Here is a 27,432-nt window from a genome sequence, read left to right as displayed (position 1 = left end):
TGTGTGTGTGTGTGTGTGTGTGTGTGTGTGTGTGTGTGTGTGTGTGTGTGTGTGTTTGTTGTCTCTCAGCTCTACAACCACAACGTGTTGATGGACTCCTTCCTGGGTCAGGTGACGCTGCCGGCCCAGCAAGGCGACTTCCAGCAGACGCTCCACCTGAGGGACAAGGGCGACCGCCGCGACAACGACCTGCCCGGAACCATCACTGTTGTCATGGTGACCAGCACGGTGCTCACCAACATCTGAGACGCACCACGAAACCGTCCAGTCAGCTAAAAGTTTACCAAATGAAGTTGACCCCCTTCCTGCTGCTCAGTGCTTCTTCTTTTCCACAGCGACTGACTCTCTTAATGTTGTGATTACGTTTTAAGTACATGTGGCCTTTCCAATAAACACGCCGTTCTTTCATGTCGCCAACTGCTGTTTTGGGCTTTTCCTTTTTTAAGTATCGTTTTAGCGTCGCTATCGGGGCGCCCAGACCAACTAGGCGCTGCGCTACCCCTGGCGTCGCGCACCGCCCGGATTTTCCGCTTTGCGCTGCACTCAAAGTTCAAATTATTTCAACTTTGACGTAGTTGCCGCTGACCTTTCCGAAGTGAAACCACTGAGATAACCGCATGCTGTTGCCTAGCAACGGGAAATAGCTTCCTTGCCACCCTTGATGACGAATACCTGCGCTGCTCTTGCGGTGCGCAGAGAGCAGATCTGTTATCACGTGTAACTTAACGCTTCCACAGTTCTGAGGGACAGCAGTGTCGCTTTGCCAGACCTTCCTCCACAGCGCTGCGGAGGAGGGTCTGGATAGTCCACACAGCTTTCTGGGATGGGAAAAAACACGCTCTGGTTTATTGACCTTTCTTTAAACCAATCACAATCGTCTCGGGCGGGGCTAAGCTCCGCACGGAGCCGCTGCAAAATAGCCTCAGGAAGGAGCTTGTTTTGGTGGAACGTGTGTACGTTCAAAAGTAGTTTTAGTTGTGCAACAGAAAACTCAGATTGGACAGATAGTCTAGCTAGCTGTCTGGATTTACCCTGCAGAGATCTGAGGAGCAGTTAACCATAGTCCTCAGAAATCAGCCGGAGGTTAGAACCCCAACACAAAGAAAGAGGAAGGGGACGGACATCCAGCGGAATTTCCGACGGCTACGAAGCAATCCCAGAAGTGGACCGTTGTGGATACAGACTAGAGGGACAGAGGCTCCAGAATGTGGTACGGATTGATTGATGCGCAATTGCAGCCAGGTAGCCTTCCGGTAAAAGCTGTTTTGCAGGCTTGTGATTGGCCAACATCTTCTTCTTCTTCTTCTTCTTTGCGTGATTGGGGTTATGTTGGTCACGTTGGTTTTGTATCCTCTTGACAGCATTTGTGTTTTTTTAATCATTACTTCATTAGCCTTATTCGGTGGGGAGCAAGCTCTGCCTCTCCAGCTTCTCCCGTAGCTCTGGGTGGAGGTCCTGCACTGACTTGAGTGTGAGGTAAACTGGGCTACATCGTGTCTCCCCCCTGTTGTCGGCCAGCGCGTCAGCATGCAGCCCGTGGTGAAGGATGGTATTAATTAGGTGATGGAGACCAGAAAGTCTCCTGTATGGTTCCAGGGCTTTGATTACGTTGCTGCCTTCATCTGTTACCCTCACTATTCTTTTTACGTTTCTTCATTCGGATCCATTTGCGATCCGTTCCAGTCTGAATAAACTAACAGCAGTTTACGTGCTTCGTCCTTGTTGCATTACCGGTATTCATTTCCCCCCCCGGAGCGAGACCAACTATAGCGGAGCCTGAGAGGTCGCTGAGCGTCGATTGGCTATTACTCGTATAACATCTAGCCAACCAGATAGAGCTGTGGGCGGGACATTAAGTGAGACCCAGTGGTGTGAGTGGACACTTTTAAATGAATTAAGTTTATATCAGTAAAATAAAGATAGATCTCTTACTTACTCTACTTTTATATATATTTAATTTTTACATTTCAATGTTCTTTTATACAGCACCTTAGTGCTTTTTGTTTAAATTAGTCTAGAAATAAACTTTACTTACTTAAAGTCAACATAAGAAACCTTTTTACATACCGAGACATATGTTGCTTATAATAATTAAAATCAGAAATCAAAATGAAAACAATAAAGACGGGGTTCCATATGTTATTGTTTAATTATGACCTTTATTAAACAGACAACTGATGTAGACCGAGGTATAATAACACGTATGTAACACTGCAAGATACATCAAATGATGCATTCAAATTCCTCTACGTTAATACAAACAAATCACATAATCATTTGATTTAAAATAAAACATCAGAACAGTAACACAAGATAACATGGTAAAGGTAAACAATGTTTTTTTGAAACAGCTTAGGTGACTAATGTTGAAGGGTTAATTACCAACGAAAATATTAGAAACATGATCACATAACATAACCCTCTTGTGGGTCAGGGTGCAGCCTGATGCAGCGACTCCTATAATCACACAGATCCACAACAACATCAAGAAAAGCCAAACAAACTAAATATATACACGATATAATATAATATATACATACAAAACAAACTAATACAGAAGATAAGGGAACGTCTGCACCCTGTCACGATCAAAGGTTGACTTCTAACCTTCAAAACTAATATTTTTCAGTATTTTCTAATATAATTATCATTTGGTATTCATAACTTTTGGTATTTATGTCTTCTTACCCATCGTGTAATTCCCCTACTGTACTTTTTACTTCATTTAATATTAATAATCACATACAGTTTATGTAGTTTTTTGTTGTTTTTGTAATCTCTCTCTCTATCTTTCTCTGTTTTTTGTGTTCATGTTCAAATGTTTTATTTGCATGAATGTCTAACATCCATTGTTTTAACATCAAGTGTATAACACACTGTATTAAAGCCAATGATGAAATGAACATATGCATATTAAGTCTCTCTCTGAGCTAAAAGCTGCTCTCCTCTCCTGGTCCTCTGGTTCACAGCGACTACAGCAGCACAGAGCATCAGCAGCAGAACACTGAGCACAAAGGGCTCCATGTCCACTAACACAGTTCTGCTGGTTGACACACACTGATAATCATATGGATCAATAACTGCACACCAGTACTCCCCTGTGTCTTCCAGTGAGACATTAGAGATAACCAGGCTCCTATTAGACCAGCTCACTCTGCTCATGCTCGGATTAGTCGTTACACTAAAGATTCTTCCCTCTGTTCAGTGCGACTTGATGCACCAAAGGCCCCACTTATCCTCTTCCCAATCTCTGCATCTGAGGGTGACTTCTTCTCCTTCTGAGAAGAGCTCTACAGCATGTGGGGCCAAATTTGGGGCACACCAAACAGATGATACGTTTGCTCTCTCATAGAGGCTTTACAGTAGTACACACCTGAGTGATTTTATGTTCGAAATGAGAACACCAGCGAGTAGTTTTGGTCCACTGAAGGAACAGTCTGGTTTTGTTGTCCTGGGTCAATGTTGGAGATTCCTTTAAACCAACGTGGGGGCCGTTCATCAGTGGAATCAGTGACGGTGCACGGCAACACAGCCGTCTCTTCCACTGAGTGGTAGATCATCTCTGATCGTAGGTTCAACTCTACAGTGTGACTGCTAACACACTGCTGTTGGTTCATCACCAGACAGGTGTAGTTTGTAAAGTCTGTTGCTGTGAGGTTAAATAAACGAAGAGCTGATGTGTTTGTCACCACTTGGTATCTTCCTCTAAAATCGTCCATCACTGATGTCGTATTGTCTCCAAAAACTCTGGTCCATGTTTATTGCTTGTCACTAAGTTTGATCCACTGGATATCCAGATTGTCAGCCGCTCCTTTACATGGCAGGTCCACTGTTTCTCCAAGTCCTGCTGCAATATGTTTTCTTGCATCTTTTGTACTAAAAACAGCAATACTAATGCTTTTCTCATGTGTCACGTTGCCCTCAGTCCAACACTTCTCTTCGTACAGGCCGGAGTCTGAATGGGTCAGGTTGAAGATGATGCAAAAAGGTGACAAGACGTCGTTACAAGTCTTCAGGTACTGTGGAGTTCTTGGACCCGAGGTCAGAGGTGTTCCACAGGACGGGCTTCTCCTCACCAACAGATCTGGAGATCAGGCAGGAGTTGGCGTTGTTGGGGAGCTTGATGACGTAAATGTCCCCTTCCTCTCGGATGATAAGTTCTTCTGCATGAATGTTGATGAGAGCAAACAGCAGGAAGGAGAGCTCTGCGGCTGCAGCCATTCTGCTCTGAGGTCTTCTTGTGAGTGTTGACAAACACTGACACCACTCACCTCAAACTCTACGCCAGCCCTCATCAGCAGCTTATAAATTGTGGTTTTAACGACTTCTTTATCTCATCATAGGAAACTTTGAATCATAAGGCTTTATCAAGTCATCTATATCCATTGGATGTGTCTAAAAGCTTCGCAATATGTGCCTAACCTTTTTGACCTGAACATTTTCAAAGTGTTATCTTAACTTACTGCACAGGGAGGGTTGATCTAATGGATAGTTAGGAGTTAAGGTTGAATAAGTCCAGAAACAAGGTACATTCTGTTACACCATGGCCACTGAGAATGTTCCTATTCTGGTTTGCTGACAGGTGTGTGTGTAGTCTGACCCGTGTTTTTTTGCTGTGCTTAATTAATACATCAATAAATCAACAGCAACCTGGAGCTTTAGGTTTGTGTCACGCATAGAGAGCGTGTGTTGAGCAATAGACCAGATAGAGAGTCTTCAGCCATGTGACGCTGTACTCTGGCACAGCTAAATGCTAACATTGTAAGAATGACAATGCTAACCTGCTGATATTTTCAGCAGGTATGATCTTTACCATGTTCACCATCTTAAGCCCCAAACACAAAGAACAGCCGAGGATGATGGGAAAGTCATTAGTTGCGTGTTCGGTCATGAACCAAATTACAAGTTGACATTTTGGGCTGAGATGTCCGTGCATTTGATTCCCCTGTGCTTAAAACCTGAATTAAAGGAACAAGCTGATACATTTGGGTGTGAGAACCCCTGTTTGTACTTTTTAGAAAAGGAAAGAACAGAAAACACAGTCATGAAAAGTATGAAGTTATTGACGACTCTTGTTGTGTTTATGGTGATATGTCTTCCTCTATGTATCTATTGATGCAGGGGTCTTCAACAGGGGGTCTGGGACCCCTAGGGGGTCCTCAGAGTCAATGCAGGGGGGCCTCCAAATTATTAAAGTCTTAACATAAATCCAACATATTATTATTTAATATAAATCCCCACTGATAATAGGAAAAATGGCCAATAGGCAAGGTAGTCACTAAGGCCATGCATAGATACAGTTCATTTTAAGGATTCACTGTGCCACATGTATGTTTAACATTAAAACCTGATTTATAAAAGCATGCAAACAATTAGTAGGTTATTTTAATAGCCTGTGCAAACAAAGGTATGAAGGCTTTAGGCCGCCCTACATGTTAGTGTAGGCCCAGTTTAATATGCAACTTCATTTTCTGTCTTATTCAGCTTTTTATTGTTATTTTGAACTTACGTTTAACAGTTTTGAAAACAGTATGTTAGCATGTGCTACATTGGCCTGTAGGTACATAGAGTTTTGGCGGCTGTTGTGTTGAAGTGAGAAAAGAATGAATGTCGTGAAAGATGCAGTCATTGAATGCATTTTGTGCCAAAGCAATGATGAATGATCCGCAGTTTAGCCCACATATACTTCTGTTGTGCTCACTGTGTGAAGAGTTTTGAAAAAGTGACCCAAGTATTGAGAAATGCGTTGCGAACATACGGTCATGCGATTGAAAGAACCTCGACACCTGAGTATGTTTCCTAGATGTCAATCAGCTGTGATCGATCTATTTGCATAGCTTCAATCAGCTGTTTCTCTGTAGCAATGGAACAAAATCCAGGAGATATATTTTTGTGTTTCAGTTTACAATATGATCAGCTGTTCACTTTGACTTTAGCCTATACGTTGGTTTAGAACATGGTGTTATCTGGTCTGACATACAGTGTGAAAGCATTTGCAAACTGGTCAGTAAAGATCCATTGTTTTGGTCTTGGTTGAGCTTGGTTGAAGAAGTTCAAGCATCTTAAATGTGTGTTAACTGTATGTATTTTGTGTCAAAGCAACAAGAAATGTGTTAATTGTATAGCCTACACAGACGGATGTTGCGCTAACTGTGTTAAGAGTTTAGGAAAGTTGTTTGTCATAGCGATCGGAAAACACTGTAACGGATAAGGTACCAGCAGGATTTGGAAATATGTCTGTCTATGACTGCTATATATCATTTTTTGTGTGCATTAATTTGACAGAAATGGACATCCATCTACTATAGATTGCTCTGGTATCATATAAGTTATTATGGGTAATATAGAGGGGTAGTATTGAAGGTTAAGCTCTATCTATAGTAATGGATATGTGAATGAATGTTATGTATTTATGCCTGATTTCATGTGGAAGTTGTTGATTGGTACACAAACAAAGTCCCCTCCTACAACAGATGGCTTCTCAGGATGTAACACCATTTGCCTGAAGACGGTCTAGTACCCAAACGTTGCCTACTATTAAACTTTATATATTTTTTGCATGTTAGACAGTACGTGGGAGCTTCAAAACAGGCAAAAACCTAATGTTTAGGTTTTAGGCTATTTTGCTTCCATAACGTGCCTTCTTTAACATGTATATATGTTGTATGATTCTAGGAATCTATGCACATTTGAATAAGATAAAGCCTAATTTTCATATTTAAACTCAACATTTCAGAAAACTGAGGCAGCTCGGCCTTTAATGAAGAGTTCATGGAGTTCTTCACTCTCAACACTAGATGTCTCTGTCTACATACTCTCCTCATTTAGGACCGTACCTGTATAAGAAACATCACACACAGTGTGCTGTGAGGAAAACAATGCATGACTCAGTATGGTTATATCCAGGTTACGTTTGATTTAAAATATTATTTCTGTTTTTTAAAGTTAAATGGGATGGAGCCAAGTCACAATGTTGTTATTTATGAGTTGCAGAGCAGAGGTAGCAGACGGGCTGCAGCTGTGGCTCAGGTGGTGAAGTGGTCGATCAACAATCAGAAGATAGGCGGGTCGATCCCTGGCCCTGCAGTCCCATGCTGAAGTGTCCTTGGGCAAGACTCTGAACCCTGAATGTCTCTCTATGCTGAGCCATCGGTGTGGGAATGAAGGAGGTAAGCCAGCCTCCACAAAGCGAACCTCCTATGGCGCCATTTTGATGCTACCAAGCCATCACCTCCCGTTAGCATCCCATTGACTCTCATTCATTTTGGCGTCACTTTGACAGCCAATAACTTCACATCTGAAGCGTTTAAAGACTCTATTTGTCCGTTGTTTATTTCTAAAGAAACACGACAACGTATAAAAGGCTCCATTACCTTGTACCTCACGTTATGGCTCCGTAGCAGATGTTTTTATAACAACAGGCTAACGATTGTGTCATAACCACGCGACTTACTGTCTCATAGTAGAGGAGTTACCGTATAGTACAGGAGAAGCTCTCAGGCAGTTTGGACTTCCATTAGCTGTTTAAGTGTAATGACTAATGTTAACTATCATTGTAGTGATCAATAATTAGCCTGTGTCTATGTTATCTCCTTACGTATACCTACGCTCTCCGTCTCTGCTAGATTGGGAATGATTGAGATTTCTCTTGGCACAGCTACCAGAAGACTTCCAACTTTCAGACAGGTTGCTCACGTCACATCTACGTCGTCTCTCTCTCAGTTGGAGGCTGCTCAGTAACGCTCAGCGCTCACCGGTAAAGTGCTTCTAATGTCCTTCACTGGTGTCAGTGGACGTCTACGGCGTCACATTGTCCATTTCTTTAAATGTCTATTAATTAAGAGAATTAATGGTGATATTTTCTTCAGGAATTGAACTTTGCTCCATTGGTTTGCCGGTCCAGTCAGAGAGACTGATGGAATAATTACACAAAGTTGAAGTTATTATAAAACCCTAAAAGATTTGGGGCTTTTGAGTATACATTTCGGGGCTGGAGCCTCAGAAGCCCCCCCAATTGCTCGCCGCCCCTGTGACAGTGTCTTAGTCACGGCACAAAAATAGCTATAGGCCTACACAAAGCCTGAACACAAGCCCTGTTTGCACGTAGTTATATTAAGCATATTTGTGGTTTTGACTTTTCTCAGCCAGAGACGTGTTTTTAGTTTACTGCAGTGAGACAAAGCAGCATATAGTTCCAGTTTCATCTCACATTTGATGTGTTTGATGTTGATGCCATTGTTATTAGCATTATGTGCTGATTAAATGTGGTAATAATTGTGTTTACACCTCAAAAGTTTGTTTTTTAGTAGCCTATCTTACCCTCATGTGTGTCTTAAAAAAGTATCATTTAATTGCTCTCGATGAAATATACTCTTTATAAATTCCTACTTCTTTCTAGTTTTTGGTCCACAGGCAGTCTTACACCTGAATGCATCGCCTTTAACCAAGGTATAGAGGAAGCTAGAATGACGGACTTTTCCTCAGCGACAATGAACGCACCACCGCTTGCTCTCTTCTGAGTAGCTGCGACCCGCCCCGGACTTTGAGCGCACCAGCCAATCGGCGGCGGGTGAGTCTAATATTGACCAATGGCGTGTCCTGAGCTGCGTGTAAGGGGGCGGGTGTTTCTGTGCAGCAGGATTCTCTGTGCCTTGCTAACAATAGCCTGGGATCGGCAAGTTTACTGTTAAAAAACCAGCCAGCAGGGCGACAGGTCGGAGCGGAGCTCAGCCGAGAGGAGAGAAGAGTTTGCCGAATACATGACACGGTGTGTCCCGGTGTCGGAAATTGTCACTCCACATTCTGGGATTTACATTTGCAACCAGACAAGTGGTGAGTGAGCATTTCGACTTTATTTCTAAACCCCAGATGTAGCCGATCATCTCCATTCTCTCAGCCAGGCATGGTGCGGTTGTGAATTGGGGGCTCATTTGCCTGTGAATAGGTAAAGGGTTAATGGTTACTGTAGGCTGGGACCTCACTGTTACTCTCTTATTCTTTATTTGCATCTATATATATCATCGCCCCGGACCCCGCAGGCCCTTCAGCCCGCACAGCACGCGCTTTAAGTCAGCCACGACGAGGTTATTACAGTCGGATGGTGGATGGTGTGATTATTTTTTTATTACACCGGTTTCCTCCCAGTTTACCAGCAGGCTGTGATAACATGGGAGTTTCTGCTGGCCAGCTGATAACACTGCAGGGCGAGTATCAAATGGTCGACAGAATGAATGGGTGACTGTCTGAGTGAATAGATAAATGGATACTTTTCCATCTCTGAAATGTACCTCCAAAGGACATTTTTCATGAGAAAGTCCATGCCTTTCTGCTGTAATTCAGAGAGTAGACAGATCCACTGCTCTCACTCACTGCAGCCTTCAGATCTCTGAAAACAGTCCGATTTGAAGTTTATTTAATTATTATATAACTTTCTTGCTTTATTTATATTTATTTATATATATACATATATATATATATATATATATATGTATATGTGTGTGTTATGTGTTATGTATAGGCTACTTGTTCGTTGTGTTGCTTCTCTTTCTTTTTAGAAGAGGCATGTTCATGTTTTAGTTTTTCTCTCTCCTCTTTTGTACAAGGGGAGGACTCTGAATAAGCCTTTTCTTGGCTTCTTTCCTCTTCTGCACTGTAATTGCTTTTTATTTATTTATTTTTTAACTTTTCCATCTCTGTAATGTACCTCAAACTAAGGACACGATTCATGAGAGGTCCATGACTTTCTGCTGTACGTTAGCCCGAGACTAGACAGAAACACTGCTGTCACTACAGCCTTCAGAGCTCTGAAAACTGATTTTAAGTTTGTTTCTGGTGTAAAACATTATAAGTAGGGCTGGGCCATATGGAGAAAAATCAAATATCACCATATTTTTGACCCAATACCTCGATATCAATATTGTGGGGTTAACAATTGGTGCTTTCTCAAAATATTTACACAATGAGATTTGTGATAAATAATCACCAGTAATGTGGATATAATGACTAAGTGAGTAACAGCTAGAACAGTCTGGTTAAGTTCAGAAAATGACATCACTTTACTGTAATGCAGCCTGTAAAACCAGGACGAGACAACACTGACAAATGTCATCAGGGTTTAATATTGTTTAAATGTTTAATCTACTTACTACGTACAGACTGATCTCACTAAGTGGCGTATGTATGACACGCCAAGTCGTATGCCATTTTGGTGTGTTATCAAGACACATAATCGCTTTTTAGCGTGTTTATCAACGCCGTTTGGCCTCCATTGACCTACGTTACGTGTGAATTATCGCCGCAGCGAGTAGTATGAAAGGACGGAGGGCCACGGAGGTTGGTTGGGACGGTGGATTGGTAAAACACGACTTTCACCCAGGAGAGCCTGGATTGCATCCCGCATGTGTCGTTTATTACCCAACCCTTTTTTTTTAGTTGCACAGTTAATATTACATTGTATACTGAATTCCCTTAATGGATATTTACTATTCAGTCCTGCTATATATTACAATATAATACATTATATACAGTATAATGACCTAAAATAAGGCTGCAGCAGTTGCCATGGAGACCTGGGCGTGGCTAAAGCAGCGTTCGGTGGCCCCACGTGAAGCATGAGGCCACCCAGTTGTCTCTTTGACACCTCGAGAGCATGAAGGAGAGCGAGGAAGGCCGGGAGGGGTTAATGACCCATCTGGCTCCTGTGGCTTTGGGCTTGGCTACTTCAGGAGAAAGGTGTGTGTGTGTGTGTGTGTGTGTGTACGTGCACGTGTACGTGCATGTGTATGTGCGTTTGTCTCTGTGCTAAGCTAAGCTAACTGGTTAGAAGAAGAAGACATGCCTTTTATATATCCCACAAAGGGGGAATTCACTATTTTAGTTAGTACAGTTGCACACACATTAAACAGGCCTGGATTACACACATGCTCAGGACTTATACACACTAATGGAGAGATGTCAAAATGAGGGGGCTGCTCTTTGGAGGAGTGCCCTGAGCAGTTGGGGGTGGTTCTGTGCCTTGCTCAAGGGCACCCTGGTTGTGCCCAGGAGGTGAACTGGCATCTCTCCAGCTACCACTCTCTGTATTTTGGTCCGTACCGGGACCACCCCAAACTGTAGCTTCCTGTTCATACAGTACAGACATGAGTTGCATCAAACTCTTGGCAAGAGAGTGAATAAGTGGATTTCCCAAAATGTCAAACTATTCCCTTTATTGGTGTCGAGTCAGCAGCGTTGAGGTGAAGAGGGAGCAGAGCCTGGCAGCCCCTCAGGAGATGGAGGAAGACGCTACGCTAGACTACTTTGGGTTAATGCATCCTGTATACGTGAAGCTGGCGGCATCAGAGGTCACAAGCCCCGCCCCCTTCATGTTAGTGGATGGGACAAAAAAATAAGTTCGGATCACGCCGTTTGTTCAAGTGTTCAGTTTTCTGAAACGTTTGGTTTTTATTAGTTATTTGATGCTGTAAAGACGGGGCTACGCTAGACTACTTCAGTTTACTTTGAAATGATCAGATAAAATAATTAGCTGCAGATATCAAACGCATCTCTTCACCGGCAGATTTCTACAATCCTTAATGAACTTAACCCTCGTGTCGTCTTCCCGTCGACTGTGCAACGTTTAGTTTTTGGTCGTCTTTTTCGACAATTTTCTTTTACAACGTTTTTGTCACTTTTTACGATGTTTTTGTCGCTTTCCCCCTCCGACTTTTTTGTTGTTTATTTGCAATTTTTTAAGCTTTTTTGTCATTTTTTTCAACATTCTTTTAACAATTGTTTTCTTAAATGCTATAAAACTGACTTAAACACCCACATTTAGTGAAAGTAGTGAACTGATCATTTATTTAACTTGTGAAGAGCGTTGTATGGAACCATCCACGTTGTTTTTCTTCGACAATATGTTCAAATTCCTGATATAGAAACTTTGGAAAATGGGTCAAATTTGACCCGAGAACAACAGGAGCGTTAATTACTTGGTAAGATGGATATTTTTCATTGCAGTGTAGACACTTACTCACTCACAGTACCAACAGAAATAGTGATATTTGCTGCGGAGCAGCCAGAAGCCTGCCAGCAGCTGAATAATGGAACGTCTGTCTGCCTGCAAGGCTGCATGAACTGCGGAGCACGGCGTCTAGACGAACCCCCCGAAAGCCCAAAAGGACATGCTCTCTCCTCTCCCTCCGTGAAAACATCTGAATCCAGATGAAAGCTGTGAACCTGGATTGATTTCTTTATGCATTTTATCCTCTTCATTGATGTGAAGGCAGATGAAAGGAGCAGCGATGGCGCATCTCTAAGCTGTTAATATTATGGTTTAGAATCACAAAGATAGTCCTAATACTGTTGGTGTAATTACGATGATCAGACCTGGCGAGGGGATTGAAATTTAAAGAGAGACCATATGGTGGAGAACCACGCACTTATAGACCTCAACAGTCCCGCCCACAGCCAACTCCGGAAGTAAAAATCCCATTGATTTTCTCCATCCCATAATGTCTAAACCATCCCATAATGTCTAAACCATCGGAGGTAGACTGACTCCGAGCTACGTGGTCTAAACCATCCCATAATGTCTAAACCATCCCATAATGTCTAAACCATCGGAGGTAGACTGACTCCGAGCTACGTGGTCTAAACCATCCCATAATGTCTAAACCATCCCATAATGTCTACGTGGTTGTGAAACGAAGGTTTCTGCTCCTGTAGAAGCTAGAAGTCTGTATGAAATCAACCGTGTTTTAAGAAAAACATGTTTTATCCGCGATTTAATGGAGAAAAACTACATTACCCACAATCCTAAGCGTAACAGCAACGTCTCTGATTGGTCCAACTCGCTGTTAGCATAGAAACGGTTACCGTACCCGCGAACGGCTAGAGCGAGCGAGCTACTGCCATTGAAGTCTATGAAAGTTTCTGTACACGGTCTCGGACCTTTTTGCCTTTTTTGCCGTTTTTTGCTCACTATTCATCTCGTAGCTGGTTGTCATGGTTCCAGACTTAAAACTCTTTATATAGGCAATCTTCGAAACGTCAATGAAACCGTTGAATGGGGAAAAACACTTCCGGAGACCGAGCCGAAAAAAAGTGGGCAGCCACTGTTGAGCTCTACTGGGACCAACCACGCCCCCCCAGTACCACGCCAAGGGTTAATGCATCCTGTATACGTGAAGCTGGCGGCATCAGAGGTCACAAGCCCCGCCCCCTTCATGTTAGCGGATGGGACAAAAAAATAAGTTCGGATCACGCCTTTTGTTCAAAGTGTTGAGTTTTCTGAAACGTTTGGTTTTTATTAGTTATTTGATGCTGTAAAGACGGGATGAAACGTCATAATGGACAGCTGTGATTGGGCGAGTGTATGGGCGGGACTTTGATACTGCGCCTCCTCCGCCTGGTCACTGCTGCGCAGACTCTGGCTCCACAATTACAAGATGGCAGCGCCCCTATCCGAGATATTTTGGCTCCACTTTTGTACAGTGGGAAGAAATGGAGAGGCGTCATCCATCTTTATGTACAGTCTATGTATTACACACACACACACACACACACACACACACACTCCCCTTTACTTTTAATCTGCTCTTTCCCAGTATCACAAGCACACACCTTCAAATACACACAAGCAGCAAAAACTCCTCCGGGTGAACATGTGAGATAGATGAAACAATTCTAAAAGAGGGAGTGAAAGTAGGTCTCATATAAAGAGGAAGGCTGTCTCTTATACCTCAGTCCTGCAGTGTGTGTGTGTGTGTGTGTGTGTGTCTGTGTGTCTGTGTGTCTGTGTGTGTGTGTGTGTGTGTGTGTGTGTGTGTCTGAATATTTCAGTGTTGAAGTATTGAAATCACACCCTGCAGCCTCGCTTCCACAGAGTGTGTGTGTGTGTGTGTGTGTGTGTGTGTGTTACATCACATCATTACATACTGTTTTTGTTGGACAATGTGTGTCTGCTGGGAGATGAACACATGAGTGTGTGTGTTTTCTCCACATGACTGCGGTGACCCTGTAACAGTGTTTGATCAACACACAAACACATGGACAAGGTGTGTGTGTGTGTGTGTGTGTGTGTGTGTGTGTGGCTTGAGACAAAAACAATCTCTCGAAAGGTCTGTAAGCCGACCTAACCGATAAGACTGACTAACGTGCGTCCTCGTTTCCAAAGGTCTCCGCTTTGTGTCCGTCCAGACTACAAAGCAACCCCCCGGAGTTTTCAAACTAAAACGTGATCTGCTTTCTAGTTTATCAAATCTTTGAACAGTTGCTGCCCTATTAACAAAAGATGAGTCTTTACTACTGGCAACTTAAAGACAACACATCATATATTCTGATGTTTTATGCATCAGATAATCAGCAGATGAATCAATAATGGGGATAATGAGTAGTCGCAGCCCTGGATGGTGATGAATGATCTGGCCCGGCCGACTGCAGTGACGTATACGACGGGAACGTTTCATTTCTCTGTCAGTTGGGAGGAAGGCGGCTGAGTTCTAACCCTGTAATGACCTATCATGATGTTTTCAAATGCCAACATCATGATATCATTTTTACAGAAATCACACAGCCGCTAGTGACTGCCCAACACTTCCAAATATTCAAAGAGAGAGACAGAAATGATTACTCTCTTCTCCTTAGATCAGTCTGTTTTCTTGTCCTTCCTCCTCTTCATCCCTCTCTCTTTCTCTTTGCCATCCTCCTCGTGTCCTCTTCTCTTTCCTTCCTCGTCTCCGTGTGTGTCTTTCCTTACCATCCTCCTCCTCATCTGTCTCTCCTTTCCTTCTTCCTCTTCATCTCTCTTGCTTCTTTAACCATTCCTATTTCTACTCTTCATCCTGCTCTCTTCCGTCTTGCTTTGTCCTCCTCTTCACTCTTCTCTTCCTCCCTCCTTTTCATTCCCACCCCTCTTCTTCAATCTTTCCTTCTTCTATGACCCACATGTCCGATGGCCTCTTTTCATCCCCTTCTTCACCTCTTCATCCCATGTTCACTCCTCTCCTCCAGTCTATCTGACGTAACCAGTGAAGCGACTATAATACTATTATCTATAAATACCCCTTCGTTTCTCTCACTGTCAAACAGAGGAAGCCTCTCTTTTACTCTCATCCACTTCCTTCCATCAACGACTTATATTTTCTTCTCCGTGCTAGTCAAGCCAGAGGGATTCTCTCACTTTCTATCTCTTCCTTACACATTTAAAGCAGAAGGAAACTATTTCAAATCAAAATAAAGGTGGCATATTTCCTCTGTAGTGCTTTGTGCCTTTGTGGAAATGACACTCAAAACCTTAATGATTTAAGATCTATGATCTGTTCATCCATGAACAACCAACTGTAAAGATAGTCCCGTTGAAAGGTGAGGAGTAAGCCTGCACGATTAATCGTTTATAAAACCATCAGAGCACAACGCAGACATTTAAGTGGCACCGTAATCCGCGTTGCTATTTCGTCCGGTAGATACCGGGCACCCAAAAATGAAAACCGGCAGCTGATTGGACGAAATCCGTCACGTGGGTCTGGTTTCTCCGGAAATTCAAAGCCAGATTGTCATGGCGTCTCGTTCAGAATACGATCTCATGTTGTCCTAAAATAGTTCACCGAAACGTGTTTCTGAAAACCTTTGAAGAGAGAAATAGGCCGTGCAGTCGCTGAAGCCGTCTTCATTTCAGATCAACAAAGGTCAGTTTAGAAGATGTTCGTCAGAGTTTGAGAGACTCTAGTCTAGTTTCCTGGTTAGCTCTCCACCAATCAGAGGGTCATTTGAGTCTGACTGCCAGCAGTGCCCGCCCCGCCCATTATACATCTCAAATCTGCCAAAATGAAGGACGACGGCCCCTCGGACGGACGACGGCACGGAACACACCCTATTGGCACCGGATTTTAACATGCGGCGTTAACGTGAACAGAACATTGCGTTGCCTGTATCTTTTTTACGGCAAACGCGCATGTTTGCAAACAGCTGAAATGGCTCCTTCATAGTATCCTTCAACAAAAGGAGGAATGTAGCACAATATGGATGTGAAAGCAGTTATAATCAGCCTATGTGACAATAACATTAGTTTTGGTTAAAATCAACAAATAATCGTGATAATTAATCGTGATCAATATATTGATCAAAATAATCGTGGTTTTTGGCCGTAATCCTGCAGCCCTAATTTAAGATATATGATGTGTTCATCTATACTGTAAAGTTTGTTAATGTTGAAAGGTGAGGAGCAGGCCTGCACGATCAATCGTTATAAAATCGCAATCTCGATTCACCCCTGTTCGCGATTTAATTATTAAATGATTTCGATTTTCTTTGTTTTTTGGGGCATTTTTGGCCTTTTATTTTGATAGGACAGCTGAAGACATAAAAAGGCAAGCAGTTAAAGAGTGTGCTAAGAAATCATTCTGTTGTATACATGTTTTAATTATGTAAAGACATGTTCAAGGAGTTCAGATAGAGCCTGTATCGGGGCCATATTTAGTCCAGATAGAGCCTGTATCAGGGCCATATTTAGTCCAGATAGAGCCTGTATCGGGGCCATATTTAGTCCAGACAGAGCCTGTATCGGGGCCATATTTAGTCCAGATAGAGCCTGTATCGGGGCCATATTTAGTCCAGATAGAGCCTGTATCAGGGCCATATTTAGTCCAGATAGAGCCTGTATCGGGGCCATATTTAGTCCAGATAGAGCCTGTATCGGGGCCATATTTAGTCCAGATAGAGCCTGTATCAGGGCCATATTTAGTCCAGATAGAGCCTGCTGTATCAGGGCCATATTTAGTCCAGATAGAGCCTGCTGTATCGGGGCCATATTTAGTCCAGATAGAGCCTGCTGTATCGGGGCCATATTTAGTCCAGATAGAGCCTGTATCAGGGCCATATTTAGTTCAGATAGAGCCTGCTGTATCGGGGCCATATTTAGTCCAGATAGAGCCTGCTGTATCGGGGCCATATTTAGTCCAGATAGAGCCTGTATCGGGGCCATATTTAGTTCAGATAGAGCCTGTATCAGGGCCATATTTAGTTCAGATAGAGCCTGTATCAGGGCCATATTTAGTCCAGATAGAGCCTGTATCGGGGCCATATTTAGTCCAGATAGAGCCTGTATCGGGGCCATATTTAGTCCAGATAGAGCCTGTATCGGGGCCATATTTAGTCTAGATAGAGCCTGTATCGGGGCCATATTTAGTCTAGATAGAGCCTGTATCAGGGCCATATTTAGTCTAGATAGAGCCTGTATCGGGGCCATATTTAGTCCAGATAGAGCCTCGTATCGGGGCCATATTTAGTCCAGATAGAGCCTGTATCAGGGGCCATATTTAGTCCAGATAGAGCCCTGTATCGGGGCCATATTTAGTCCAGATAGAGCCCGTATCAGGGGCCATATTTAGTCCAGATAGAGCCTGTATCGGGGCCATATTTAATCCAGATAGAGCCTGTATCGGGGCCATATTTAGTCCAGATAGAGCCTGTATCAGGGCCATATTTAGTCCAGATAGAGCCTGTATCAGGGCCATATTTAGTTCAGATAGAGCCTGTATCAGGGCCATATTTAGTTCAGATAGAGCCTGTATCAGGGCCATATTTAGTCCAGATAGAGCCTGTATCAGGGCCATATTTAGTTTAGATAGAGCCTGTATCAGGGCCATATTTAGTTCAGATAGAGCCTGTATCAGGGCCATATTTAGTTCAGATAGAGCCTGTATCAGGGCCATATTTAGTCCAGATAGAGCCCTGTATCAGGGCCATATTTAGTTCAGATAGAGCCCGTATCAGGGCCATATTTAGTCCAGATAGAGCCTGCTGTATCAGGGGCCATATTTAGTCCAGATAGAGCCTGTATCAGGGCCATATTTAGTCCAGATAGAGCCTGTATCAGGGGCCATATTTAGTCCAGATAGAGCCCGTATCAGGGGCCATATTTAGTCCAGATAGAGCCCTGTATCAGGGGCCATATTTAGTCCAGATAGAGCCTGTATCAGGGCCATATTTAGTTCAGATAGAGCCTGTATCAGGGCCATATTTAGTCCAGATAGAGCCTGTATCAGGGCCATATTTAGTCCAGATAGAGCCTGTATCAGGGCCATATTTAGTCCAGATAGAGCCTGTATCAGGGCCATATTTAGTCCAGATAGAGCCTGTATCAGGGCCATATTTAGTCCAGATAGAGCCTGTATCAGGGCCATATTTAGTTCAATGTGTTATATGTCACTATTTTTGGTAGCCTACTGTACTTTAATGGCCAGTATGTTCTTCATTTCTTTATTCATTGAAGCCTCTGTGTTTACAGGCTTGTGGGGATGCTCAATGTGCTGTAGGTGCCAAAAAAAATCAGTTTGCTACTGGCAATTTGTTTTGTTTTGTCGTGGTTCATGTGTGCGATAAACATCACACTTCGTGAGAAACAAATCGTGGCAGAGAATCATGATATCAATTCTAAGCAAAACAATCGTGATTCATATTTTTCTCTGACTCGTGCAGGCCTAGTGAGGAGCAGGAAGCTATACTGTAGATCTTGCTGGTGCCACGTTTCTGCATGAGCAAAAGACGACCAATCAACGAAAATAACTGTATTTTAAGTACATTTTTAAAGTGCTAAAGCTACATCTACACTGCTGCGTTTTTGGCTTAAAAACGAATATCTTTTACGCCTTGCATCAGCAGAAACGGAGAAGTTTTTTTTCTCTCTGCCTCTTTCTCTCAGAGATTTAAGGATCTTGTCAGATTTGTTTCCAGACGAGTCTCTCCCTTCCCCACGGGGATGTTTCATGCTGTGTGATGCTGTGTTCTCACCTCGCTTCAACAGAGAGACGAGAACAACACCCTCGTCCCTCGCCAACACACGCTCCATATTTTAAACATGGCCAGTCAAGCACGTCTGTTTGCCCTCTACGTGCACTCTCCCTCCTAAAAATGATCTGTAACAGTAATCTGTGTCAGGTTTTTATTACATTTTAACATGTCAAAAATCAATGAAATAAACCATTAAGTGATTAGGGATGCACTAGAGTATAGCCACGACGGTGCGCTTTCGGGATTGCTCCGGTGCCACAGGAAACTCCGCCGGACGCATGTCTTTTCGCTGATGTCCGTTACCTTCCTTCTTTGTGTTGGAATTTTAAAATCCGGTGGATTTATGAGGACGATTGTTAACCAGACTGATCTCAAGAAGTGGCGTATGTATGCCATTTTGGCGCGAAATCGCTTTTTAGCGTGTTTATCAACGCCGTTTGGCCTCCATTGACTTTCATTACCTTGCGATTTACTCCGTAGCGAGTAGTATGAAAGCCCGAAAATCCGCATAGGGAGGTTGGTCGGGACGGTGGATGGGTCAATCAACACAGGACTTTCACCCAGGAGAGCGGGGATCGTGTCTCTTGTGTCACGTTTCCTAAACCCAACCCGTTCGCCGTGATGCTAATTCCTCAAGCTGTCTTTCCTGCTCCATCTCTGTGTCGCTCTTACACTGTGGCCCTGGCAACCGATAGCGTAGGATCCCAAAATGGTGGGCGGGCTCAGACACCTCCCAAATCATCACGTGACAGCAAGCTATCATGACGTATGTCGGCATTCTCAATACGGCGTAGACATACACGCGGATAACTCAAAGTGGCGTGTATGTTTATGCGAAGTCATGATGTCACGTTGGGTTAACTGCTCCTCAGATCTCTGCAGGGTAAATCCAGACAGCTAGCTAGACTATCTGTCCAATCTGAGGTTTCTGTTGCACGACTAAAACTACTTTTGAACGTACACATGTTCCACCAAAACAAGTTCCTTCCAGAGGCTATTTTGTAGAAACTTTTCAGTGTAAGAATCCAACATACTTTAATGTGTTTGCATGTTCTCCCCGTGTTTGCGTGCGTTTCCTTCCAGCACCAAAAACATGAATGTTAGGTTTTCTTCTGTCAGTTCCCCTGACCAAGGCACGGGCAAAAAGCTGTGTCTACCAACTTCTCCTATTGTATAGGATGGGTTACATGCAGAGGACACATTTTCTTACAATGCATGTGAGTGCTGAGAAATAACCATAAAGGAATCTTATCTTATATGTGTGTCTCCGCCAGCTGCTTGTTGGCATTCATCAGATATCGGCATGCAGAGCTGCAATAATTAGGCTTGCAGCCATGAAACACAATTTGTCTGCCAAGTACATTACACGCACAAGTAGTGTGACTTATTGTATGTGTGTGTTTCACCTCACAGATAAAGACAGACAGCCGGTCGGGGAGAAACAGCCGGTTTAAAGAGCAACATGTTGGATTTCCAGGCTGATCTTCATGTTGTTGTGGTTGTTGATGCTTCAGCCTTGACTTGAACAGACAAAGCTAATTTGGGGCTAAACCTGCCTCATCTGTTCTAAATATTTAGTCTTGATCTTGCACTTGACACTGAAACTGCACACATTTCGATGCTATGCCTCCAGTTTCTTTGACCAATAACTGCAGATTTCTTCTCTTCGTAGGCTACATTTAAACTGCTACGTTTTGGTTTAAAACAAATACGTCTACGTTTACGCCTTACGTCTAGTCTGGCTATCACCAGACCAAGCTCAATCTTTTAAGCAACATTAGTCTGGGGAGTCTGCTCTGTGTTTTCTACTGCACAAGAGACGTGATCAATGGGCATAGTTCAAATGACTCTGTACGCAATTGGATAGTCCTTCAACCAATCAGAGTATAACAACGGGGTTTGAGCTGAGCTCCATTCTTTCGGCCACCAGTGGGGCTAGCTGGTAAATTAGGCTTTTACCAAAGCCGGTCGTTAGGAAGGCAAACACATCCTTTTGTAGGAATTGTTTCAGAGCAAGTTTCTGTTGAAATGTTTTAAATCAGCAGCGACAGCGGCATCAACGGGTTTCTGCGCTTCGGTGGCCGCCATGTTGAATGTAAACAAGAAGCTGCTTGCCGTCGCATCTCTGTCGTTATCGTGTTAAACCCGCTAATAGCGCGCCAGGTGGATAAGCCGGTTTGTGATTGGTCCCTGCAGATTTGTAACAGAAGCAGGATAGATAAACGTACAGGTTTCCAGCCTGAGCTGCAGGGAGAAATCAAATCGCCGGCAGATCAGGCTGGGTTTACCCCGTCCACCTTACGTCCACACTACTCCGGCGTTTACTAGCCCCTAAGAGGGAGACATTTGGAAACACTGCTGCCCCCCGTTTTTTAGTTTGAAAACTCCGGGGGTCCTTTGTAGTCTGGACGGAGGCAAACGGAGACCTTTTGGTAGCTTACAGACCTTTCAGTAACAGTTCCAGCTCATCATCAGTCCAAGCTAATAAATCCCTGGTCTTACTTTTCACCGTTGTTGTTCTGTTTCCAAAGTATTTTCTGTATTTTAAACTTACACATCCATGATTTTCAACCAGCAGAGTAACATCAGACAATCTGCTTCCTGTTTACACCGGCATGCACATGCCCAGTGTGTGAGAATGGTCATGTGATAGACGTCGTCACACGTGTTAATATGAACGGAGATTAGTTCTGCTATTGGAGAATGTGGAAGGAGATTGTTTTGCGTGCGAAACAAGCAACACAAGTGAAATAACACTCACACCTAAAGCTACACACAGCTGGCGACATTTAGCAACACCTTAATGAGCCATAATCTAGAGCTACGTTAGTATTGTGTGTGTGTGTGTGTGTGTGTGTTTGTTTACAGTAAGGTGTGACTGTGTGGACAGCTGCAGGACTGTCACTCACCTCCTGCCCTCCTTCTGTTTGTCCTCCCTGTCTCTCTCTTTGAAACCTTCATCTGTTCAGCCTCGTCTGAGCCCCCGATGACACCGACACGCTGTGGACACACAGCTTCTTCCTCTCTTAGAATACGGCCGACTGTTTTTCTGATGGCACGCGGACCCCATCTGCTAAGAAAGGCACAAACACGGAGACAGAGCCTTTTCCACACTAATGTGCCCGTTCCACTTCATCCCAAAAGTGTTGGATGGGATTGAGGTCAGGGGTCACGTTCTGAGTATTAAAGAGGAACTATGCAGTTTTTTTTTTAGCTTAATTTACCTTAACTGAACAGCTTCGGAGTCATTGGAATGGTTTGGACTTTTTTCGAGTTGAATGGTGGTCGTCTCGCTCCCCCCTAGCGCCTGTGAGCAGAAAAACCACCCTTGCAACTTTTGGGCGGTGAGCCGCAGCCTCAGCGTCAGGAAGTATGGCGTGATATCAGGTCTCGCGATGTAATGAATTGCTTCACGGCACTGCACACATACGCCCATTCAGGAACCGGCTAGCAAGGTAGCGATGGAGTTTTTCACACTATCGTCATGGCTGAGCCGGCAAAAAAAGAAGCAGAAAGATAGGAGAGCATTGACGGAGGAACAGAGAAAAAGGAAACGGCAGACTGACCGAGCGAGGAGTCAGACACGAGTAAACATAGGAGCTGCCAAATATCTATTCTGAAGCTGTAGGGGGAGCTCTATAGAGAAACCTGCCAGCAAAAAGCAAAGAAATGGCAAAAACTGCGTACGCCTCTTTAAACTGGGAAAACCCACAGATGTATTATAAGAACCGGATACAGTGTTCGAGGCGGAGCCCCGCTCCTTCCTGCGAGAGTTGCCCAGTGGCGCATGAAGCCCTCATGGAGCCAAAAATGTATAATGATCGGTGCTGCTTCCACACTGTGCTGCCCATAGAGCAAATGCACTACAGACCGCCGGCCAAGCCAGCTACTTCTGGTTTAGCGCTCTGCTAACATGAATGGGGATTCATTTATTTAATCGTGTGGCTCTTCTAGACTTTCCAAATGTTAGTGGACCGAATGGATCAAAGTCTGATAACCAAACGAGTCATCTCGCAGCTCAAAAGAAATGATCCACTGATTAGATTTACAGACGTCTCTTTCGCTACGTAATAGAGGGTGACATGGGAATCAATTGTCGCTCCCGAGCCCACGAAAATACTCCCGTCATATCGCGATCACGTGACTGCCCCCCCCCCCAAACAGATTCTGTCCTGCAAAATCCAGAGAGAAAGACTCCCAAATCCCGTCCTGCTCCCGTTTCGTTCCCTATGTTGTCTAAAGTTATCAGACTCTGTCTGCTTCACACCGCGAGCAGGCTCGAGCGCCACCCGGCGGAAAAGAGAGAAAGAAAAAGAGACGTTGTCCTTCGCTGTCTGGAGGATAACGAGCCAGTTAATATCGCGTGTGTGCGTTTGGTTAATCGCGGTCAAATCACTGAGGTTGCCTCGGAAATTTAGGCTACACTATACACGCATTACCTGCAGGCCTAGGCCATTTCATTACGTAATTCCTAACGGAGAGCTTCTCACACTCAAACACACATTTCTCCGTCCCGCTCCCGTTGATTTTTATGCTCTACGACAGTGTTTCTCAAATGGGAGTACGTGTACCCCTAGGGGTACTTTGGAGTACTGCAGGGGGATCCTGCAGCAAAATGTTTAATAGTTAACAAGGCTGTTGTCCAGAACATTGTTCCTCTTTATGTACTTTTTTTTTTTTCCTACCAAAAATGTGACATTTGTGTCGCCTTCTTTGGACCTATTCTCGCCTTCCTTCCTTCTACTTTTTACAAGTTTCTCGCTTTTTTCGAAGTTATGTCACTGTTTTTGAAGTTTTTGATACTATTTTCGACCTGTTCTTGCCTTACTTCCTTCCTTCTTTCTACCATCTTTTTCCAAGGTTTTGTCTTTTTTACAGTTTTTGTCTCATTTTCTCATCAGCGTTTAAATGTTTTTTCAGTTCCAAGGCTGTTGTTTAGTAAACCTATCGCTGACAGCGCTGTACTGTTCCTCCTTTATATAGACCTTTTTTTTCTACCAAAAATGATTAGCGCTGGTCAGAGGGTACTTGGCTTAAAGAAACCATTCAAAAGGGGTACATTATTGAAAAACGTTTGAGAACCACTGCTCTACGGGAATACCGTGACCCACGGGAGTCCCGCGGGAGACCCTCTACTATGTAACTCTAGAGGTATTTCTGGGCCAGTTGGCAGCACGTGATGGGCCGGAAGTAGTAATTCCACCGTTTGGCCGCTCTGTTCCTGGCTATGCCCTTCCTGGGGGCCTGGAAAACCAAAGTGTAGGATCCTAAACTTGGTACAGAATGTAAACCTTAAGTCAAAATGTTTCTTTCTCTGTCCACAAGCAAAATGAATCCACTTTCCTGCATACACAATATACTACTATATCCTTAGGGGTGTTGTGTTTATCAATACAAAATTCACAAAATGTTGGATCATTATTATTACCATATCTGTTCTTAAAACGTTGGCAAGAGCCGATAAGGAATATATAACATTTAAAAAGCTTAAAAGTCAAACTTGCGCTGTGGACCAACTACAATTTTACAGTCATTTTCATTTTTGAATAATCAGCAGATTGTTTTTTTTTCAATAAATGGATTAGTTGTTTGTTCTATAAAATGTCTGAAAAATGTTGATCGGTGTTTCCCCAAGATGACGTCCTCAAATGTTGTTCTTCCTCAATTCTATTCAAAGATATTCAGTTTACTGTCACAGAGGAGTGAAGAAACATGAAAATACATGAAAATAAACCCTAATTGATTTTACATTCAATCGGCTTAGTTGATGTCCAAAACGGCTCGGGTGCTGCGCCTAAGCCTTATGATGGAAGGAACCTCTCTGCCAAAGACATGAAATGCAGTAAATGACTTTCTCCATTTTAACACCTTTTCACAAACGTGGCCAACACGTGTTCTTCTGTTCGTTCGTTATAGCGCGTCGATCATTTCTCACCATGTTCAGTAAATCCTCTCACCCATGTTTCAGAGTGACATTTAAGTGCCGTCACCGTCGCATCCTTCTCTTTTGACGCTGCTGACTGCAGGTCTATAAAAATGTGATTTTATTAAGGGTCATAAAACGCTAACAACCCAGGAAGTAACGTTGGACTTTGCTGGCCTCATTTGGTTCATAACAACACTTGTTCTGCTATACTGACACAAAATAATCCAGTTAATATTGAGCCGGACGTGATTTATTTTAAGAAAGTGACATGGTGATGAACAGTGTGCAGTAACGGCCGTCACTCTGTTTGTGTGCAGGCTGCAGGTTGAAGCTGCCTCTTTGCCTTTCTGTGAGAGGAGCGACACACACACACACACGACGACAACAGGTAAGCTTGGCTGGTGTAACACAGACAGCAGTTCAACTCTCTGGAGCAGTTGTGATTCTGTCGATTGTGTGCCTTGCTCAGTGGCACGGTGGCAGTAAAAGACCCATATTATCACAGTCAGTGCGTTTACATGCGGGTTTAAAAACCCGATTTATATTCGGGTTAAGGCAATACCCCAGTTTCTCAAACGCCAAGAACTAGGCCCCTTTTTTAGTAATGGGGGTATTCGTGCATGTATACACCTTAACCTGGGTAAGCTCGGTTTACTCGTCTGGGCATGCTCTGTAGGTCAGTACACAGAGTGACGTATCCAGAGCCCCATACGCTTAGCTACCAGAGGAGCTAACTGGTAGAATAAACTCTTAGCTACCAGAGGAGCTAACTGGTAGAATAAACTCTTAGCTACCAGAGGAGCTAACTGGTAGAATAAACTCTTAGCTACCAGAGGAGCTAACTGGTAGAATAAACTCTTAGCTACCAGAGGAGCTAACTGGTAGATTAAACTCTTAGCTACCAGAGGAGCTAACTGGTAGAATAGACTCTTAGCTACCAGAGGAGCTAACTGGTAGAATAAACTCTTAGCTCCCAGAGGAGCTAACTGGTAGAATAAACTCTTAGCTACCAGAGGAGCTAACTGGTAGAATAAACTCTTAGCTACCAGAGGAGCTAACTGGTAGATTAAACTCTTAGCTACCAGAGGAGCTAACTGGTAGAATAAACTCTTAGCTACCAGAAGAGCTAACTGGTAGATTAGACTCTTAGCTACCAGAGGAGCTAACTGGTAGATTAGACTCTTAGCTACCAGAGGAGCTAACTGGTAGATTAGACTCTTAGCTACCAGCGGAGCTAACTGGTAGATTAGACTCTTAGCTACCAGAGGAGCTAACTGGTAGATTAGACTCTTAGCTACCAGAGGAGCTAACTGGTAGATTAGACTCTTAGCTACCAGAGGAGCTAACTGGTAGATTAAACTCTTAGCTACCAGAGGAGCTAACATGGTAGATTAAACTCTTAGCTACCAGAGGAGCTAACTGGTAGATTAAACTCTTAGCTACCAGAGGAGCTAACTGGTAGATTAGACTCTTAGCTACCAGAGGAGCTAACTGGTAGATTAGACTCTTAGCTACCAGAGGAGCTAACTGGTAGATTAAACTCTTACCGTATCCGGTCGGCAAAACAGCAAAAACGTCCTTCTTGCAAAAGAACGATTCGAGTCTAACTCGTTCATTGTAGCGGCGCACAGAGCACAACATCTATTGCTTTTAAACTGCAGCCGGGATATATACAACTGTGTGGCATCTTGTCCTATCGCCTCACGCTGCAGTTGCTGCTTCTGCTGTTCACTCGCTTCTTGAGTCTTCTTTACCAGTAGTCTCTTCCGGCAATAGATGTTGTGCTCTGTGCTCTGTGTGGGCAGCAGCCGAGAGGAGTATCCATCAGGCAAGTGTTATTTAAATATACTTCTGGTGTAGTTACAAACTTTCTAATGCCTCGTTTTATAAGTACAGAAACTATTTGTACTACTGTAGAGGTTTGGTATCATTCCGGGCATTATTAGTGGGGTAATTTACGAGATACAAACGTGGATCCATTAGCGCCTGCACTAAGCTAACCAGCTGATAACGCTTACTCGACCAACGTTATAACAAGGGGAAAAAGCTTATGGGGGGTTGTTTGGCTTGAGGTCGAGGTGCAAAGCAGCCTAGGGTGACATTACTCCGAACCATCACTTTAATGAGCATCATTACTGAATGCCAGAGCGACTCGCTGAGCAAATTCAGATTCAAATTCAGAATCCAGACCTCTGGATTTCCAGGGTAATATATTGGTGCATCTCTACAACCTTGTTAAAAGAGTTACAGCTATTCAGTCACAGCAAGTAGGCACAGCAGAGTTTGATTCCCGGTCCAGGCTGTGCCTTTCTGTGTGGAGTTTGCATGTTCTCTCCGTGTTCGCTTGGGTTTCCTCCCACCATAAAGACATGCACGCTAGGTTACGAGGACTAGAGTTGAAAGATTAGCCATCTGGCTAAAACTGGCACGTTTACAGGGATGTTAATAAATGTGCATTGTCCTCATGAATAAATAAATCTTCAGCGGATCCTTGTATTTCTTCCCAATTAGTTTATTGTAATGTAACTGACATCTGCTAAATTCTCCTCTATATCTCTGAGGCCAAATTAGGGCTGGGTAATATATCGTTATTATATCGATATCGTGATATGAGACTAGATATCGTCTTAGATTTTGGATATCGTAATATGACATAAGTGTCTTTTCCTGGTTTTAAAGGCTGCATTACAGTAAAGTGATGTCATTTCTGAACGTACCAGACTGTTCTATTATTTGGC

The 27,432-nt window shown here is 43.5% G+C and overlaps 2 protein-coding genes across 2 annotated transcripts in view; both read left to right on the top strand.

The window, feature by feature from the left end:
• Positions 1-2,903, top strand: part of capn5a (calpain 5a) — a 34,760-nt gene extending 31,857 nt beyond the window's left edge. The window contains exon 13 of the mRNA XM_078247061.1: positions 70-2,903. Coding sequence (XP_078103187.1) covers positions 70-246 — 177 coding nt within the window. The 3' untranslated portion in view covers positions 247-2,903. The remainder of the gene's footprint in view (positions 1-69) is intronic.
• Positions 2,904-8,662: 5,759 nt separating this feature from the next.
• The window catches only part of pak1 (p21 protein (Cdc42/Rac)-activated kinase 1), a 71,872-nt gene continuing 53,102 nt past the window's right edge, over positions 8,663-27,432 (top strand). The window contains exons 1-2 of the mRNA XM_078247060.1: positions 8,663-8,832; positions 25,012-25,082. The gene's annotated coding sequence lies outside the window, so the exon portion shown is untranslated. The remainder of the gene's footprint in view (positions 8,833-25,011; positions 25,083-27,432) is intronic.

This window comes from Sander vitreus, chromosome 3 (genome assembly GCF_031162955.1).
Source record: "Sander vitreus isolate 19-12246 chromosome 3, sanVit1, whole genome shotgun sequence".
Classification (NCBI taxonomy): domain Eukaryota; kingdom Metazoa; phylum Chordata; class Actinopteri; order Perciformes; family Percidae; genus Sander; species Sander vitreus.
Note: the sequence above shows the minus strand (reverse complement) of the source record. Positions and strands in the feature narration are given on the sequence as shown.